The sequence below is a fragment of the Eschrichtius robustus genome, chromosome 3, assembly GCF_028021215.1.
Source record: "Eschrichtius robustus isolate mEscRob2 chromosome 3, mEscRob2.pri, whole genome shotgun sequence".
Lineage (NCBI taxonomy): Eukaryota > Metazoa > Chordata > Mammalia > Artiodactyla > Eschrichtiidae > Eschrichtius > Eschrichtius robustus.
Genome location: NC_090826.1, coordinates 165,679,780 through 165,699,956, shown reverse-complemented (window position 1 = coordinate 165,699,956; position 20,177 = coordinate 165,679,780). Strand labels below are relative to the sequence as shown.

At 39.0% G+C, this 20,177-nt stretch overlaps 2 protein-coding genes across 5 annotated transcripts in view; one reads left to right on the top strand and one right to left on the bottom strand.

The window, feature by feature from the left end:
- Positions 1–1,267: 1,267 nt before the first annotated feature.
- On the top strand, positions 1,268–3,825 carry MIXL1 (Mix paired-like homeobox). 2 transcript variants are annotated; one of them, XM_068538524.1, is made up of 2 exons: positions 1,268–1,675; positions 2,648–3,825. In XM_068538524.1, the coding sequence occupies exons 1-2, from the start codon at positions 1,268–1,270 to the stop codon at positions 2,951–2,953; spliced, it is 714 nt and encodes a 237-aa protein (XP_068394625.1). In that variant the 3' UTR covers positions 2,954–3,825. The 2 variants fall into 2 exon arrangements, with proteins under 2 accessions (XP_068394625.1, XP_068394624.1); XM_068538523.1 differs by having other exon boundaries at positions 2,624–3,825.
- A 4,273-nt stretch (positions 3,826–8,098) lies between these two features.
- The window catches only part of LIN9 (lin-9 DREAM MuvB core complex component), a 102,008-nt gene continuing 89,929 nt past the window's right edge, over positions 8,099–20,177 (bottom strand). For all 3 annotated transcript variants that reach the window (XM_068538520.1, XM_068538522.1, XM_068538521.1), the window contains exons 12-15: positions 14,853–14,978; positions 10,073–10,252; positions 9,806–9,903; positions 8,099–9,311 (exon numbers count right to left, since the gene is read on the bottom strand). In XM_068538520.1, the coding sequence (XP_068394621.1) occupies positions 9,206–9,311; positions 9,806–9,903; positions 10,073–10,252; positions 14,853–14,978 (510 nt within the window). In that variant the 3' untranslated portion in view covers positions 8,099–9,205. The remainder of the gene's footprint in view (positions 9,312–9,805; positions 9,904–10,072; positions 10,253–14,852; positions 14,979–20,177) is intronic.

Sequence of the window (20,177 nt, the reverse complement as noted above, 5' to 3'; positions counted from 1 at the left end):
GGGTAGAGACAGGTGGGGACTGTAGCCTAAGAGACCCTCCCAACTCAGAGCCCTCTCTGAGTCAGTGACAGTAAATGGCCCTGGTGAAATCAGGGCTCAGGTTCTGGGAGCAAGAAGACCCAGGCCTTTGGGCTCCTCTCCTGAGGACGTGCACTCTGGTGGAGCGGTTCCCATACTGGACCATGAGTTTCTATAAAGTGAATTCAGTGGCATCCAATTCAACAGATGTTAATTGGTGCCTTATGCATAGCGCCTTATGCATAGTAGATGTACAAAGCAGACACTCAGACTTGAACGAGAGAAGTGGTTCCTGTTAAGACTTTACAATCTAGGAGGGGAAGCAGATACATAAACCATAACCACAGTACAAATCAGGGTAAAACGGGAACCTTAAATGAGGACCAAAGGGCAGAGGCAAGAGAGAGTGGAAACTTGGTGGTGCCCCTTTCATCTCCTCCTTTCCAGCTCAGACGCGTCTTGAGCATTGTTGGGTATCTCCAGAAAGGCCAGATCAGGAGTCAATAAACGAGTCTAGAAAGGCACATTCTCAACCCTGCTGTGCCTAGGGTACCCTTATTCCTAGGCCTACAGGGACATTCCAGACAAAAGGTCTCCTCCCCTCCAAGGTGAGTTTACTGCCTCTCTTTGAGGTCTCTTTATCTGCACCCCCTTCTTCTGATTCAGGATTTGTTAGGGAGGCTTGCGGAGGACAGGGGCTGGGCTGTTTGACCAACCTGGTACAGGGTCTAGCACATAGCAGGGGGGGGTAAATAAATACCTTTGATGACGACAGACGGGGCAGCGGGCAAGGCTCACTGACCTGGCCATGCGAGAGAGAGAGAGAGAGAGAGAGGCGGCCCCCGGCCCTCGCCGCCCTGAGCGGATGACCCGACCCCAGAGGAGGGCGGTTCCGCCCGCACTCCGCCCACGCACTCGAGGGGCCCCTAGCCGCCGCGCTCCCGGCGCAGACCTGCTCTGGGGGATGTGGATTGCGGTGGCGGTGGCGGGGCTGGCGGGGCGGATGAACGGGGGAGGGGTCGGAGGGGGCCCAGGCCCAAGTTCACGCCTCCCTCCCTCCATCCCACGGGCAGCGGAAGCGATTATTCCCCACCGGCGTCTGGCGGGGCGGGGGGCGGGATCGCACCCCGAAGAGACACGGGCGTCCACCCCTTTGATCGCGCCGCCACACCGGGCCCCCTCCCTCGGCCCCGGGCCCGTATAACTAGAGGCCGTGCCCCTCCCGGCGGCGCACTGGGGTCCGGCAGCGATGGCCGCAGCTGAGCCCAGCCAGCTCCAGTTCGGGGAGATCGCCGCGCCCCCCGCCTACCGGCCCGCCCACCCCGGCGGGGCGTTCCTGCCGCCCCCGAACCCCGCCGCTGCTCTGCTCCCCGCGCGTCCCTCGGGCCCCGGTCCGGAGCGCGGCGCCCCGGTGGCCTTCGCCGGCTTTCTCGGGAGGGGTCCCGGGCCCGCGGCGCCGCCCTCCGCCGCCCTGGGCCCGCCTGCGCCCCCTAAAGGCGCGGCCGTCCCGTCGGCGTCGCAGCGCCGAAAGCGCACGTCGTTCAGACCCGAGCAGCTGCAGCTGCTGGAGCTCGTCTTCCGCCGGACCATGTACCCCGACATCCACCTGCGTGAGCGCCTGGCCGCGCTCACTTTGCTCCCGGAGTCCAGGATCCAGGTGAGCGGCCGCGGCGGGCCGGCACGTTCGCCGGTGCCACTTGCTTGACGTTGGGCAAGTTCCTTCCCTTGAGCCTCGGTGTCCTAGGCTGTAAAACCAGTACCTGTTGCCTACGGTGATTGTGAGGCTTAAATGAAATAATCCAGCCGCACGCTCAGTGACTTCTGCCTCTCATTGCTGAGGATAATAAGGGCCCCTCCGAGGAGGCTAGCTGGTCTCTTGAAATGGTCAGAAAGTAAATCCTCAGCAGGAAGGTAATAGGAAGTATTTTCACACTTTTTCCTTATCCAGGAAGAAGGGACACGTGAGGCACAGTTGGTGTTTCCTCCTGCTGGCTCCCCAAGTTGCCCCCCTGGGCCCCTAGGCCACTTTCTTGGCAGGTATTGGGTCTGCAATGTGGGTTGTAAAGGATGTAGCGTCTTGGGGTAAAGCCTGAAGCATATGGAGCTTCTCGTCACAGTCTGAAAAATCTAGCGCAAGGTGCGTTTGTTGCCTAAAGTAATAAGGACAGGTTCCTCGGTATTTGTGGGGAAATAGTGAGCTGAAAAATTTATTCATATAAATGAATGAAGTCCACTGGGCAAAATGCCTCCTTAAATAATTTGACAAGGGAGTACACTTTCAAAAACTAATTTTCCAAATTCTTTTAAGGGCTATCATCTTTAAGCATAGTAGCATTTTTTCCCTAAAATTCTTAAGTGCTGCTATTTCTGTAGCCTCATTTTTCATTGCAGATGTCCCTATATAAAGTATAGCTAGAACTAGGTATTATTCCAATTTTGCATCTGGGAATGGTGAGGCCGAGAAAGCTAGGTGCTCTGATTTGTGAAGTGTTCTGTGAAAACCACTTAAGGTTTGGGAGCAGGGAGCCAGGGCATGTTAAACTGGAACTTATTATGAACTATGAAGGTGTAATAGTAGCATGAGCAACCAAAAAAAAAGCAAAAGCAGTTTCTCTCTCCCCCCTTCCAGGTGTGGTTCCAGAACAGGCGCGCCAAGTCACGTCGTCAGAGCGGGAAATCCTTTCAGCCTTCAGCCAGGCCAGAGCTTTTCCTCCACCACTCTGCTTGTGAAACTGAAGCAGAATATTTGAAGCCCCAGCTGCCTCTGGAGGTAGATGTGAACTGCCTGCCGGATCCCAACAAGGTTGGAGGAGACATCTCCGACCCTAGCTCCCAAGCTCAGAATTTTGAAACCTATTCTCCTCTCTCTGAAGACATTGGTTCAAAGCTGGACTCATGGGAGGAACACATCTTTTCTGCCTTTGGTAACTCTTGAGGAGTCTGGGAGAATTCAGGATAAGGTCAGAGGAACCATGACTGACAGCCAGGGAGACACACATCAGAATACCATCCTTTCTGGCTTCCATGTTAAGGACTCATCCTTGTTAACCTTGGTAATGGTTTTGGGTCATCTCTCACCTGTGAAGCTTCTTCCCCTTTTGCCCATGAACTTTTGCCCATGGCCCGTTCTTTCTTCATAGTACACACCCCCTAGGAGTTCTGGCATTTTTTTACCAGTGCATCTCCAAATCTGCACTTTCATTTTGGTCTGCATACCTGCTCCTTCCTACCAGTCCTGTTGTTATTTTTTCGAACTAGTTTTTCAGAACTCACTATCTTCACAAGAACTCCTTGGTTCGACTCAGTTTCCCCTTGTGCTTAACAGCTGCTGTCTTCATATGGCTCCTCCAAGGCTTATACCCTTAGACTCATGTTAACCCAGCTCCTTCAATCCTCATCCTATCATCAAGATTTACTACTTTTTTAATTTGGCCTGACATCTTTATGCTCATTCGTAGCTCCAGTGATCCTGCATCCAGATTATTCAAGAGCCCCCTGCCTCAAGTTTCTCCGCTTTTAAAAAACTACTCTCTAGAAATCTGTAGTAGCCTCCAATTGCTACCAAATTATATAAACGTTTTGGTTACCCTTCCAGATAACTGACATTGATAGCCTACAGGACAATTATGTGCATCTTCTTAGGGTCACCCACCCACAATATATGCCTCTGTCTCAAAGCCACTCCTTTCAGTTTTAGAACCAAATGAATAACCTCTCTCTTTCAAAACACTCTAGACCTCCCTCTTTCTGAAGGCTGTAACTTTTTCTAATCCTCATTTTGTACCTGTTACTTCAATCACTGCAGCATTACCCTTAGCACTTGTTGTTGTACTTCTGTGCAAACTTCAGTTTATTATTATTAAATGTTTTCCACAAATGTTTCATTGTAATTCTATTTAAATGAGTTCTGCCCTTTAGATAGCACTTAGTACAGCGCTTCACTCCATGAGTGCTCAGTACATATTTTGTGGTCATGAGAAACATTTCTAAAAGAAAAGTTTCTGCAAATGTAGTTTATAAAGCCAGTAATCATGGTATCAGCAGGCCACTGTGCTGAGAAATTTAACTTGGTTAAAAGTCTATCCAGCTTGTTCAAAGTTTAGTAACATGAGTCTTCTGGTTTCAGGAGATTTCTCTTTCCCAATTTATATGATAAGAATGTATGTAAATTACTAAGTTAGCCCAAGATAAATTATTGCTTCGAGATTTTGAGGGTTTTCAAACTCCTAAGGACAAAAGGAAACTGTTTGTATATGAGGTAATCATAGGTGAGGTTTCTTTGTAAACTGTGCTTTGGAGGCGGCTCATGAGAAGCCATGGCTGGGGCCAGGACTCAGGTTTGTCTTTTTTTTTTTAATGGAATTCTTTTTTTCTTTTGGCCATGCCACGTGACTTGCAGGATCTTAGTTCCCCGACCAGGGATTGAACCCGGGCCCTTGGCAGTGAGAGTGCGGAGTCCTAACCACTGGACCACCAGGGAATTCCCCAGGACTCAGGTCTTGATGATTACTAGAAGAGTCAGAGCTATGCTGAATGCCTCAGAGATCATACATGCCAGTTACCCTGATTTTCATAGAGGTGTTAAATGGCTTGCACTTTTCAGAGTAGCAAATCCACTATTAGAAGCAACCAGGACATAGTTCAGGCTTTAGTAGCAGACTTGCTTTCTGAATCCTTAGAAGCTGTCTGAAACCAAAAATGAAATGATAAACATTAGCTCTTAGCATTTTCAGTGCTAAGATGTGCCAAACATCGTGCTCAGGGCCTGCCCCGGGGGTGGCCAGGAAGTCTCACAATCACAGAGCGCTTCCTTCGCATTTACACTTGTGACAAGGCCAAATGAGATGATATAAATACATTCACAACTGAGAGACATACAATAACTAACTTACAGTCCAGTCCCCTGCCGGGGAGAGACGCCCGCTGGGGGAAGCGCAGGGCAGGGCCCCTGTCCGCCCCAAAGCTTGGGTCGGCGGCCAAGTGGGTGCGCGTCGCCTCCTGTCCGCGTCTGTTTCCCCACTTGTACCAGAAAATACTACAGTACTGCACCATCTCTGGACGGTTGAATCTGAAGATGTGGAACCACAGACATGGAGGAACTACATGTAGGAGGGCTGACTGTGAAGTTACACGGGGATTTCCCACGGCAGGGAGGGTTGGCCCCTAAACGCCCTCCCCACACCACGTTCAAGGGTCAACTGTGTATCAGTCTTTTCCTTTATTGTTAGCACGTTGCGCGTCCAGTTGAAGACATCTTTCCTGCTCCTGGATTATAAAGGTATTTTCCTGGGTTATCGTCCTACAGTGGCCGTTCACGTTTAGGCTTTCAGTCCACCTGGACTTGACTTTTGAATATGGTGTGAGGTGGGGGGCAAGTCTCATCTGTCTGTCTGTCAAACTGTCCCAGCACCAGGTTAACTTTTCAGTTACATCAGCAACTAATTGCTTTATTTTAAAAAGTAATAGAAACACTCCTAAAGTTAGTGAAGTACAAACCACTTCTTTCTTATCTGTAGGCAATTTGAAGATTTTTGTTGGTTTTTTTGTTGTTGTTAGGGAAAGAAACCATTATAAAAAACCATTTACACTACTTTATTTCACTTAAACATTCGTGTGTCAGGATATTTTTATTTTATCGTAAATGATTACTTAAATCATTGGCATAAACATTCCTGAATTTTGAATCACTTTAATTATAAACACTAAATACAAATTTTAAAAAGCTAGGAAGACAATTTCAACACATTTTACATGAAAAACTTAAAACATTCGGTCTTTATTTTCTTTCCGTTCTTACTTTTCCTGGATATTCTCAAATAAAAATAAGCAAATGACTTTAAAAAAAAAAACCAAACAACTTGCAGTCCGCTAAGGATCACATTTAAAGGAAACCTGGTAATTAGCTTATTAACTTTATCATTGCATTTACATTGTGTTATGTTCTGTTTTCCCCAGTGAAGAGTTTAGAAAATCTACAAATATTTAAATATTGCCACAATTTTTAATGTGGGATCCTCTAAGAACAGTGATCTGTACCCCTCTCAAACTCTTAGGAGACCCTAACTGCTAAATGTATTTATTACAGGCACTATATGTTTAATCCTCACAACTGCCATATAAGGTAGGGACTATTATTGTTTTAAAGATTACGAATTTTAAGTAGTGGTTGACAAATCACATAGCTAATAAATGACGGCCAGGACTCAAATCTAGGACTAACTCAGTCCACCATTTATTCACCACCATATAATGCCTGCTATATTAGCCTGGCCTTTTTAGTTAGGACTAATGATAACGTGACAGGTTTAAAGGCAACTCCTTAAGCAGAATTTGTACACCCAAGTGAGTACTGTCTCATCTTTCAAAGCAATCATCATGGAGGACCACACTTTTACTCCAGTGACACTAATGTTGCTTAGGGCTCTTTTGAAACTCTTATTTGTTCATTTGTTCCACAAATATTTGGTGCCTATAAAAGGTACTTTATCAGGGCCTGGAAATAAAATGGTAAGCAAAACCAGCAACGGTCCCTCCCCTCATGGACCAAAGAGGCCAGTATGTAGCCAAAAGAAGAAATATAAAATTGCAAATGTGACAAAGTGCTGGAAGGAGGGGTACATGAAGACCTGGAGATGATGTGTTGTGGTCAAAGAAAGCTTCCCTGAGAAAGTGATGCTGAAGGTAAGATCTGTAGGATGATCAGGAGTTACCAAGGTAAAAGGAGAGGGAACACAGAGGTCCCTGAGTGTGCAAAGGCCCTGTGGAGTAAGGAGCAGGATGGAGAAATTGTAGGGGAGGCTAGGTCATGCCTGGCTGTGTAGGTCTTGTAAGAGAGTTCTGAAATTGTCCCGAGAGCCGTTAAGACTTCAGATGGGGATAACGTGACCAGTCCTGCGTTCTAAGAATATCGCTCTGGCTGCATCTGAGGAGAGCTGAGTGGATACTGGGAGATAAGTTAGGAAATGACTGCTGTGTTCCAGGCTAGTGATGATGGCAGCTGGGCTAAGAGTACTGGTGATAGTGTAGATGGAGAAAAGTGCATGACTTCAAGGGAAAAATTTTAATTGGCAAGTTTTTTTGTAGATTCTCAATGGTAGCAAGTGAATCTGATTTTTGGCGCTAACGGTAATTCAGACCCAAATCTACGTTAACACCTGATATGCTTGCTTGCTCGCTCAACCTGGCTTTGATGGTTTTCTTTAGAGCTCCAAAAATGTGTTAAGCAGTGGCAGCATCATTTAAATGAATGTACAGCTGACCCCAAGTGACTACTTTGAATTGTATAGATTCCTTCCTCCTTACACAAAAATAAGATCCAAATATATTCTCAGGCACAGTTCTTGCCATCAACACATGATGGCACTGAAAGATACGGACAACGCTTAATTAAGTATGTGCAAAACCAGGTATAATTTATTTTATTATTTTTTTAACATCTCTATTGGAGTATAATTGCTTTACAATGACGAGGTATAATTTAAGTGTGACAAGTTAGCCTTAAGAAATGTAAAAGAAAAAAATGTAAAAAATGCTTACCTAAGCCTAGGCAGAATATATTAAAAAATAAACCCTTCTCTAGGTCTATAGTAAGCCAAGTAACTTACTTGCTTAGGGTTTTCCACAGTGATTACTCAGTGATGGGAAAAAAAACCCTAATGATATTTTAATTCAGAATGACTTGGTAATTAATCTGTACTGTTTTTCCTAAAAATATAATTTAGTGGAAATGATAATTTTTAAAAACTTTTTAAATAGAAGGAACACTTATCAACTTGTATTAATTAAATGAAAATGTAGATCATATTAATTTTCATAGATCAATTTATTTAGAATTACAAATATTAAGAATAAAAGATTTATGCATTTCTTAATTAACATAACAGTTTAGCTAAATATAAACTCTGCACTAAAGTTCTGCAGTGGCACAATACCAACAAAGAAGATGGAAGCATTTTTAAACTATACAAAAATTTCAAATGGAAAATAATCTTGTTTCAATTTTATTATACATTAACATATAAAAAGTCTCATTTTATGAGACATCTAAAAGAATCAAAGCCACTTCTACAGCTATATCTTAAACTCCAAATCTGAAAACAATTTATTTTATTTTGACTTTATAATATTCTATATTAAAACAGAGACAATTCCAAATACACACTTTTTACAAGATTAACATCTTAGGCAGGGTTTTCCTTAAAAAACCAAAAACCAAAAAAGCCCACAACCAAATACAAACCTTTTTCTCCATTTCCTAGCACTGGCTATTATATTTGTTTTCCTTATAAAATCTTTTTACTTTAAAAATTGTGTAACTGTTGGATTTTAACCAGTAATCTGGTTCAAAAGCTGTGCAAATAAACAAAAAATATGAAAATAGTGTGTTATCAGTCTTTTTTTTTTTTTTAAATAAATCCCATAACAATAGCACATCTTTCCCTGAATTGATGGGAAGAGACATGCCAAATTCATTTGCTGAAATTAAGCATCTTGCAGTAATGTTTCTTTCCTGCTCCTTCATTTTCTTTCAACAGACAAACAACAAAGGTTTCTTTTATAAATTATGATAAATTAAAATATTTATTATTATAAAATGATCTATAGAACCATGTCACATTGCAAGTATATATCATATATACTTGTAAAGTCCATATTTCCCACCTATATTCCAGTGGCTTCCTAAAAATGAGGACTTCCCATATCTCATGATGTTATCTTTTGAAGACTGAGGTGGTGATCAACTAAATGAACTGGAGTTGTAATTTTCTAGATGGAATTTCCACATTGCCATGCATAATGCACAAAAAGACCATGTTTCTTCACGTTCTCCACTGCAGTAGTTGTCTGCATGGGTTGGGTTGAATTCATGCACGTTAAAAAGGTGGTCAACGTATTCTTCCATGAAATTATATTATGTTCAGACATTTTCAGTTTAAAAGTACTTGCTAATAAACATATGTAACATAAGCAGTGCTACTGCAGCTGAATAATAAAAGAAAAATAAATATAATGCTGGTCAGCAATGCTGGTTTAAGAAGCAGTACAGTATATTAAAATGCCTTATTTGGAGATTTAAATTTCCCTTGTTTTCCAGCAGTTAGGTTTATTTGGTGTTGGAAGCCTATATAAAGGAAGAGAACTTCTCAAAAACAATGTCCTATGCAGTTGGAATAATTAAATCTTCTATTCAGTCTCTGTTGGTGTTATTTGCTGCAAAGGCATGTAAGTTTCCCATCTGGCTCAGGCCGCTCTGAATATGTGCAACATGAATTTCTACATTATTCTGAAAGCAACTAAAGAAAGAAGAAACACGGTTAACTACATTATCTCACAAAACGAAGAAAAACAATTTTTAAAAAAGGCAGAGCTGAATTGCAGTTAGGAAATAGCTAAGATAATGACCCCAGGTAAGTAAGAAATCTTCCCTTTACATTAGCCATAATTCTACTTCAGTAGTAATTGAAAAAGTATATTTGAAAGAAGCAAAGAAGCCACGGGAGTACTGGAAAGAGAGGACGAATCTCTCTTTGGGGAAGACTTCTAAGTTGAAATCCATGCTAAACCCAAACCTAAATATTGTATGTCTTCTGATTCCTTTATATAAAAAAATCCATCTGAAAATTCTACTCTGTCAATAGACTGGATATAACCAAAAAGCTCGTTTACAATTTATTTAAAGGATAAAAATCATATGAATACTTCATAAATATGCAAAAGTCTTAAAGCTTATACTGGAAATCACTATGAATTTAATATAAAAATAATTAGAATACATCTAATGAATTACCTGATATTAGAAGCATCTATTGTACTCTTGATATCATTTAATGAATCTGTAAGTGATTTAAACTCAAAGGAATTCAGATCTCCTCCTTCTGCCAGACACTAAAGGAAAAAATATTTCAAAATTTAATTGAATTATAGTTCAGATACAGACCAACACTCTGCTCTAATATAGTTTAATTTTTTAGCAACAAATTAGCATAGTTTGTTTAGGTGTCAAAATTAAGAAAATATTCTTAATATTTTCTCTGAAAAGTTCTCCGAAATTTACCTTAATTTGTAATAAAATAGCTGTAAGCCTGGAGATTAAGTCTGTCAGATTTTCATTTTCAACACAGGGCTGTCCTGTTGAGGAATTTGCATGCCGAACAATTTCCTGTGCTTCCTCCTCACACCGTCGTCTCATATCTGTCGGCTGATCTGCAGGCTGGAGCCCTTGGTCTGGAGCAAGCTGAATACAGATGATTAAAACATAAGATGTACATTCCTAAGGCCATGATAATTTCTGTGTGTTTGTGCCCTGTTTTCAGGTTAGGATTTTTATAAATCTAGCATTTATAACAAAAATGATGCTCACTCTTACCTTAGAAGTTTTTTCTCCTCTAACTGTATTTTTTTCTGATTTGTTTTATATTTTTGGTAACTTTTAATTTTGAGACACTTTAAAACTTCTAAAAAAGAATAGAACAAAAAACTCTTGATAACCTTTTACCCAGATTCACTAACTGCTTATGGTTTACTGTTTGACTTAAACATTTGATCTTCCTCTGCCTGTATATAATTTTTTTTCTCTTAACTATTTGAGAATAAGTTGCAAACACTGTGCCTCTTTACCCCTGAATACTCCAGTTTGTATTTCCTAAGTCCAAGGATATTCTCTTACATAACCACAGTGCAGTAATCACAATCAGGAATCCAGCACTATTTGTAATGCCATTTTCTAACAGTCTGTATTCAGATTTCATCAACTGTCCCAACACATAGCTAGTTTTCCCCCTGAAAACATTTGGTTGTCCTGTCTCTCTAGACTCCTTTACTCTGGAACAGTTCCTCGGTCTTTCATGACCTTGATATTTTTGAACAGTACCAGCCAATTATTTTGTATAATATCCCTCAGTGTGGGTTTGTCTGTTTCCTTTTGATTAGACTAAGGTTACACACCTTTGGCAGGAACACCACAAAAGTGATGTTGAGTTCTTCTCAGTGCATTGTGATCAGGAGGCGCGTGATGTTTATCTGTGCCACTACTGCTGATGTTATCTTTGATCACCTCGGTTAAGGTAGCTATGTGCCTCCTAATCATCCCAGAGAGCTTCCTTGATCATTCTCAGAGCAGCACACTGCTCCACCATGGGATGTGCCATAGGTTATTTAGCCAACTCCCTATGTATGGGCATTTAGGTTTTTTCTAATATTTTGCGATTATCAGTAACACTGCAGTGAACAACCTTGTCTTCTAATAACTTAAAAGTTTTTTAAAAATTGAAGTATACATAAACATATAAAAGGATACAAATCCTAAAGTGTATGGCTTAATGAATTTTCACAGATCAAACATGAGAAATCAGCATCGAGATTAAAATGGAACATTACCAGCCCCTCAGAGACCAACGGTCACCTTCCAGTATAATACTCCAAGGGTAACCACCATCCTGACTTCTAGTGTCATATGTTGGCTTTTTCTGGCTTTTGACCTTTACATAAATGGAATCATGCATTATATATTCTTCTGTGTCTGACTTTATCTGTTCAATATTTACATATGAACAAATATGTTCACATATTTGTGAGTTCATCCATGGTGTTGTGAGTAGTTGAGTTCATTCATTCATTTTTTTCTAATTTCTAAGATTTTTTTTTGATGTGGACCATTTTTTTAAAGAAGTCTTTATTGAATCTGTTACAGTATTGCTTCTGTTTTATGTTTTGGTTTTTTGGCTGTAAGGCATGTGGGATCTTAGCTCCCTGACCAGGGATCAAACCTGCACCCCCTGCATTGGAAGGCAAAGTCTTAACCACTGGACCGCCAGGGAAGTCCCAGAGTTCATTCATTCTTATTGCTGAGAATTCCATTGTATACTATATGACAGTTTACTGATTCATTCTAGTATTGATGGGTATTTGGGTAATTTCTAATTATTGGCTATAATGAACAGTGATGCTGTGTATGTTCTAGTGTATATCTTTTGGTAAATACACGTTCACATATATTTGGTATATATTTAGAAGTAGATTTGCTTGTTCTTATTTTAAAATCAATATTGTACTTCCATAAGAGCTTTGTGAAAATTACATCATTTTACTCCATTAGGAAATGAGCCTATCACATACGGCCTTGCGTACATAATGAGATACAGAAAGACTGGTGAGCAATCCACTCCTGCGTGTTTTGTTATATGTTATCTTGGACTGCTTGGTTTGCACCTCTTGTGGATGGTTGCTAGTCCATGCGGAGAACTCTGTTTGCTAGGACAACACATATTGCTATGTAGATAAATGACAATTACCCGGAAAATACAAATGAATGATAATGGATGGCTAAAGGAATGAGCAAAATATACTCAGAGTTTAGTTACAGGTAATCACAGTTCATGTCCCTCAGTTCTATTCAAGTGGATTGATAACATCACCAGTGGCAGATCTTTGGGACTTAACTATGAGGCTAGCGTCATAAAAAACTGTTTAAGAATCTCATATCACAAATAGAGATGGCTTTAAATAAACCCATGCACTTATGGTCAATTAATTTACAACAAAGAGGCAAGAATATACAATCGAGAAAAGGCAGTCTCTTCAATAAATGGTGCTGGGAAAAATGGACAGCTACATGTAAAATAACGAAATTAGAACATTCTCTAACACCATATACAAAAATAAACTCAAAATGGATTAAAGACCTAAATGTAAGACCAGATACTATAAAACTCCTAGAGGAAAACATAGGCAGAACACTCTTTGACATAAATTGCAGCAATATTTTTTTGGATCCGGCTCCTAGAGTAATGGAAACAAAAGCAAAATAAACAAATGGGACCTAATTAAACTTAAAAGCTTTTGCACAGCAAAAGAAACTAAATAAAACAAAAAGACAACCTACTGAATGGGAGAAAATATTTGCAAACGATGCAACCAACAAGGGATTAATTTCCGAAATATACAAACAGCTTATATAGCTCAATATCAAAAAAACAAACAACCCAATAAAAACATGGGCAGAAGATCTAAAGAGACATTTCCCCAAAGACAACATTCAGATGGCCAACAGGAACATAAAAAGCTGCTCCACATCTCTAATTATTAGAGAAATGCAAATCAAAACTACAATGAGGTATCACCTCACACTGGGCAGAATGGCCATCATCAAAAATTCTATAAATAAAAAATGCTGGAGAGGGTGTGGAGAAAGGGGTACCCTCAGACACTGCTGGTGGGAATATAAGTTGGTACAGCCAGTATGGAGAATGGTATGGAGGTTCCTTAGAAAACTAAAAATAGAGTTACCATCATGATCCAGCAATCCCACTCCTGGGCATATATCCAGAAAAGATGAAAACTCTAATTCAAAAAGATACATGCACCCCAATGTTCACAGCAGCGCTATTTACAACAGCCAAGACATGGAAACAACCTAAATGTCCATCAACAGATGAATGGATAAAGAAGATGTGGTATAATATAAGAAAAAAACAAAACAGAACAAAACAAGAAGATGTGGTACATACATACAATGGAATATAACTCAGCCATAAAAAAGAATGCAATAATGCCATTTGCAGCAACATGGATGGACCTAGAGATAATCATAAGTGAAGTAAGTCAGACAGATAAAGACAAAGATCATATGATATCACTTAAACATGGAATCTAAAAAAATGATACCAAAAAAAGATTAAAAAATGATATAAATAAACTTATTTACAAAACAGAAATAGACTCACAGACACAGAAAAGGGGACATATAAAGGGTTACCAAAGGGTTTCCCAAGGGGCGGGGGAAGGATAAATTAGGAATTTGGGATTAATAGATATACACTACCATATATAAAACAGATAAACAGTAAGGGCCTACTGTATAGCACAGGGAACTATATTCAATATCTTGTAATAACCTACAATGGAAAAGAATCTGAAAAAGTATATAATTATATATATAATATATATATAAAATTCAGAAACATATATATGTATATGTATCTGAATTACTTTTCTGTACACCTGAAACACTGTAAATCAACTATACTTGAAAAAAAAAATAAGAGTGGCTTTACTGGAAATATACAGCCTCTAAGAAAGCAAATGCAGGAGCACACTAAACTCATCACAATCATTTAATTCTTACCTTTTAGTAAGAAACTCAAATTTTAGGTGAACCTGTTGAACCACCTTCATATATATAATTATATGTGCATGATAATGATAACAATAATGATAATTCACAAATAACCCTATAATCTATGTGACTGAAGTTCAAGAATCTATAGTTCTAATGTAAAGTTTATTTTTTAAATTTTTATTTATTTTTTAAATTGTTTTGGCCATGCCGCATGGCTTGCAGGATCTTAGTTCCCTGACCAGGGACTGAACCTGGGCCCTCGGCAGTGAAAGCATGGAGTCTGAACCAGGGAATTCCCAAATATAAAGTTTAAAAAGGAACAAACAAAATTATACACAGCATGATCATAACTTTGTGAGAAAAAGCATGTATGGTAAAAAAAAAAAAAAAATTAGGAGGAAGTAAAACCAAAATATAGTCTTTGGGGTAGTGGAATTAAAAGAAATTATTTTTCTGGATGTTTCTAAATTTTTGGAGAGCTATAATATAATCATTTGTAATTCAAACAAACAAAAAACCAACAGAATTGATAGCTCACTGTGTATAAAGCACTCTTCAATACTGATGCTGTAAGGAATAGAAATATACATAAAATATGGTTCTGCTAAAGGATGTTGGCTTAATTTGGATTTTCTGAAATGTGATGGTAACAGTTTTAAGCTTCAGATAAGAGTGGAGGTCACAGTCCCCTCAAGGGAAATTCATACAAATTACCTACCTCATAGCAGTACTGTTGAACTTTATGCAAAACTTTGTTTAGGTCCTTGTTCAGTTGTTCAAGCTCTAGAACAATCGTTGCATATCTCCGCTGAAATTCAATGCCAATGGGCATGGAATATGATTTCTGAGAAGAAAAAAAAAAAGTCAGATTTTGATAACTTTTTTTTTTAACAATGTGATTTCAATTTCTAACAGGACATTGGACTTACTCAAAATAGACTAAAGGTTATTAAAACAGTCTGTACTCAATGTTATTCTTCTTAAATGTGATAATGGTATTATTGCTGTTGAGGAGATTGTTCTTAGGAGTGTCATGATGTCTGTCATTTACTTTTTTTTTTTAAAAAAAATTTTATTTATTTATTTTTGGCTGCGTTGGGTCTTCGTAGCTGCGCGCGGGCTTTCTCTAGTTGCAGCGAGCGGGGGCTACTCTTCGTTGTGGTGCGCGGGCTTCTTATTGCAGTGGCTTCTCTTGTTGCGGAGCATGGGCTCTAGGCGCGCAGGCTTCAGTAATTGTGGCACGCGGGCTCAGTAGTTGTGGCTCACAGGCTCTAGAGCACAGGCTCAGTAGTTGTGGCACATGGGCTTAGTTGCTCCGCGGCATGTGGGATCTGCCCGGACCAGGGATCAAACCCATGTCCCCTGCATTGGCAGGCGGATTCTTAACCACTGCACCACCAGGGAAGTCCCTGTCATTTACTTTTTAAAAAACAGAGATCGTGTGTGTTTATGTGTGTGTGTGTATATATATATATATATATAGAGAGAGAGAGAGAGAGAGAGTGTGTATGCGTGAGAGAGATTAAATGAAGCAAATGAAGCAAAATTGTTGAATCTATATATATGTTTCTTACATAAATCTTTCAACTTTTTTATAACTATCATTTTTAAAAACAAAAAGTTGGTAAAAAATTATATATATTCATTTGAAGTGTTCTAGTTACTAAAACTCAATTGATTCTCCATCTGGAATCAATTCAATATAGCACAATGGATAAGAGCATGGGTGCTAGAATCAGATTATATGTTCAAATCCCAACTCCATTATGTACTAGCTGCGTGACCTTAAGCAAGTTCCTTAATTTCTCTGTGCCTCTGTTTCCTCATCTGCAAAATGGGGATAAAAGAACATCTACCTAATGAGATTATGGTAAAGATTAAATGAAATAATTTATGCCAGTATATTGCCTTCCACATAGAAAATGTTCAGTAAATATTAACTGTTATCATCACTGCTATCATTTCATATTTGCTTCCTACCAGTAAGTGTAAATGGACTTTGATTCCATTTCCTTTCCTCTCTTCATAACACCTCCAATAAACTACACTACCTATTCTGCTCCAGCTACAAACGCTGCAATGAGACGTCTTCAGTCAAGCCAAGTTTAACCACACTTCTATTTTCAGAGGATTTCTGAGAAAGCAGATCATCATGTACCAGGGAAACAAGTACAGTTAAGAAGGGAAAAGTATACCTAGACTGATAGGGATAAACTACTTACAGTAGCACTAAATCACAGTATTATAATTGTTTAAGTTAACAGAAACCTTAGAGATCATCTTGTTCAGCCGTGTCATTTTACAGGTGAGAAAACTGAAGCCCAGGAAAGTTAAATGCTTTGCTTAACAGCACGCACTATTAATGATGTACCAGGCACTGTTCTAAGTGTTTAACAGAATCTCACTGAATCCTTACAACCATCCCATGAGAAGGGTACTATAATTATTCCCATTTTACATATGGAGGAAACTGAGGCCCATGTACCACAGCCAATAAGTGGTAAGCACACTGGATCTGAAGCTAGACTGCATCAGTCAGAATTCCTCCGCCACTGGGTCTGATGCAGTGAAAGAGAAGGAAGGGAAAGAATGTCACAAGGAGATTAGGGAAAGGATAAGTCATTTTACAAATTAATTATTTTTTATTTTGTAATTATTTTTTAAACTGAGGTATAATTGACATACAACATGCTATTAGTTTCATGTGTACAACATAATGATTCTATATTTGTATATATTGCAAAATGATCACTACAATAAGTCAGTTAGCATCCATCACCATATACAGTTACAGAATTTTTTTCTTGTGATGAGAACTTTTAAGATTTACTCTCTTAGCAACTTTCAAATGTGCAGTACAGTATTATTAAGTTTGGTCTGCAGCTTTCCAGTCACTTTCTCAAGGCACTTTATACACATATATGTATAGCTTTTTATAAAAATGAGATCCTACTATAAATATTATTTCACAATTTGTCCAATTACTTAATGTGTCTTAGAGAGCTTTCCATGTTGATATAGACAGATCTAGCTTGTTGCTTTTAAGAACTACATAGTGTGGGACTTCCCTGGTGGTGCAGTGGTTAAGAATCCGCCTGCCAATGCAAGGGACACGGGTTCGAGCCCCGGTCCGGGAAGATCCCACATGCCATGGAGCAACTAAGCCCGTGTGCCACAACTACTGAGCCTGTGCTCTAGAGCCCACGAGCTACAACTACTGAACCCGCATGCCACAACTACTGCAGCCCACCCGCCTAGAGCCTGTGCTCCACAACAAAGAGAAGCCACCGCAATGAGAAGTCTGCACACTGCAACAAAGAGTAGCCTCTGTTCTCTGCAACTAGAGAAAGCCCGTGCACAGCAACAAAGACCCAACGCAGCCAAAAAATAAATAAATGAATTTATTAAAAAAAAAAAAAAGAACTACATAGTGCTCCAGAAGAATGGCTGTCCCATGATTTATTTGACCACTCCTGTTTAGATGGACATATTGTTTCCATCTTTTTTTTTTTTTTGCTATTACAAACAATGCTGCAATAAACATTCTTGTATGCACACCTTTGTGCATATGCACATGAATGTTCATTTGCAATAGCTAAAAACAGTAAACAACCCAAATGTCCATGGTACAGCCATACGATGAGATACTACTTAGCAATAAAAAGGAACAATATTGTGCGAACTTTGAAACGTGCAACCAAGAGGGTGAATCAAAACTCATTATACTGACTGAAAAGAGCCAGGCAAAAAAAGAGTATATACTGTATGATTCCATTTATATAAAATTCTAGAAAACACAAATGAATTTATAATGATAGAAATTAGATCAGTAGTTGCTGGAGCCTGAAGTAGAGGGAGGGATGGATTACAAAGGGCTTGGGGAAATTTGGGGGGGAAAGGAGAAGATAGAAATATTTGTTATCTAGCTTGTGGTGATGGTTTCATGGACGCATATTTCTATGTATACACACACAAATATATCTCATCAAATTGTACATTTTAAACAGGTATAGTTTATTGTACATCAATGATACCTCAACAAAATGATAATGGGAAAAAGCCACCCAGATCAAACAACAGAACATTGCTAGCACCCCAGAAGCCCTCCATGTGTCACCTTACAATCAATTCTCTTTCATCTCTCTCCAAAGTAACCATTATCCTGACATCAAACATTATAGTTCAGTTTTTGAACTTTATATAAAATACAATCATACAATATATGCAGTCTTTTGTTACTGGCTTCTTTCGGTTAACATTAAGTTTGTGAGATTCATCCACACTGTTGTGTATATCTGTAGTTAGTTCATTCATTGCTGTATATTATACCTTTATAGAAATATGATATATTTACCCATTCTACTGTTCTATTTGTTGTTGGCCATTTGGCTTCTAGGTTTTGGCCAATGTGAATAGTGCAGCTATGACATTTTGTACTTTGTTCAATTTTAGTAGATAGATCTAAATAGTTTCCCAAGGTGATGGAATAAGAAAGTTCTGGCTACTTCATATCTTCACCAATCTTTAATACTGTAGTCTTTGAATATTAGCCACTTTAGAGGGTGTGAGTGGTATCTCACTGTGGTATTAATCTGCATTTCTCTGATTACTACTGAGGTTACTACTTTTCAAAAAATTTTTTGCTAATTTGAATACCCTCTTTTTAAAAATATATGTTCAATTTTCTTTCCTGTCTTCTATTGGGCTGCATATATTTTTCTTATTGACTTAGAGATCTTTATATATTCTGGATACAAGCTTTTTATCAATTATATGTGCTGTAAATATTTTCTTCCATTTTGTGGCTTGCCTTTTCTTTTCTTGTAGTTGTATCTTTTGATGAACAAAGGTTCTTAATTTTAATGTAGTTCAATTTATCAATCTTTTCTTTTATGGTTATTGCTTTCTATATTCTATTTATTTCATTAAAAAATTCTTATCCCAAGGTCTTAAAAATATTCTCCTATATTATCTCTAGAAGCTTTATAGTTTTGCCTTTCACATTTAGATCTAAAATGCCAGTCGTCTGGCTATGTTATGAGATTTATCCCCCTCCCCATACTGATATCCAACTGATCCAGCACCGTTATTTCAAAGGCCTTTCTTTCCTCACTGTTCTGCAGAACCACCTTTGTCATAGATCAAGTGTCCGTACACGTGCAAGTCTATTACTGGGCTCTCTATTCTGTTCCATGGTCTTTTTGTCCATGTTGTGCCAGTAGCACACAGTCTTCAATAACTCTAGTTGTGTAATAAGTCTTGATATCCAAGAGTAAGTCATCCTACCTTATTGCAGTTCCACATAAATTTTAGAATCAGCTTGTCAATTTGAACGCACTTATACATACACATACACACACACACACACACACACACACCCAGGTAGGATTTTGATTGAGATTACATTCAATCTATGAATAAATTTGGTGGAAATTGACCCCTTTACAAAAGATAGTGTCTGAAATCATAAATATGAATATCTCTCTTTTTATTTAGGTCTTCTTTAATTTCTCTCAACATTTAATAGTTTTCTATATAGAAGTTTAATATATCTTATGTTATATTTATATCAAGGTATGTAGTTTTAAATGGTATTTTTGAAATTTCATTTTATAACTGCTTATTGCTGATATATAGAAACACAACTGCTTAAATAAAAAAACTGACCTTGAATCTAGCAACTTTGCTAAACTCACTTATTAATTCTAATAATTTATCTGCAGATTCTTTTACATTTTCTAGGTACACAATCACATCATCTGTGGATAAAATGGTTTTATTTCTTCCTTTCCAATCTATAGATCTTACTTCATTTTCTTGCTATGTTACACTGGCTAGGCCCTCCTGTGTACTACTGGATAAAAACTGCAATAGTAGGCCTCCTTATCTCATTCCCAATCTTAAAGAGAAAGTTTTTAACACTCACTAATAAGTATGATATTGGGACTTCCCTGGTGGTGCAGTAGTTAAGAATCTGCCTGCCAATGCAGGGGACATGGGTGCGAGCCCTGGTCCGGGAAGATCCCACATGCCTCAGAGCAAC

What these genes read in the sequence shown, in the direction of transcription:
- MIXL1 (XM_068538523.1), top strand. Translation starts at nt 1,268, where the DNA reads ATGGCCGCAGCTGAGCCCAGCCAGCTCCAGTTCGGGGAGATCGCCGCG. An exon ending in TCCCGGAGTCCAGGATCCAG is followed by an intron (nt 1,676 to 2,623) that starts GTGAGCGGCCGC and finishes AAAAAGCAAAAG; the next exon opens with CAGTTTCTCTCTCCCCCCTT.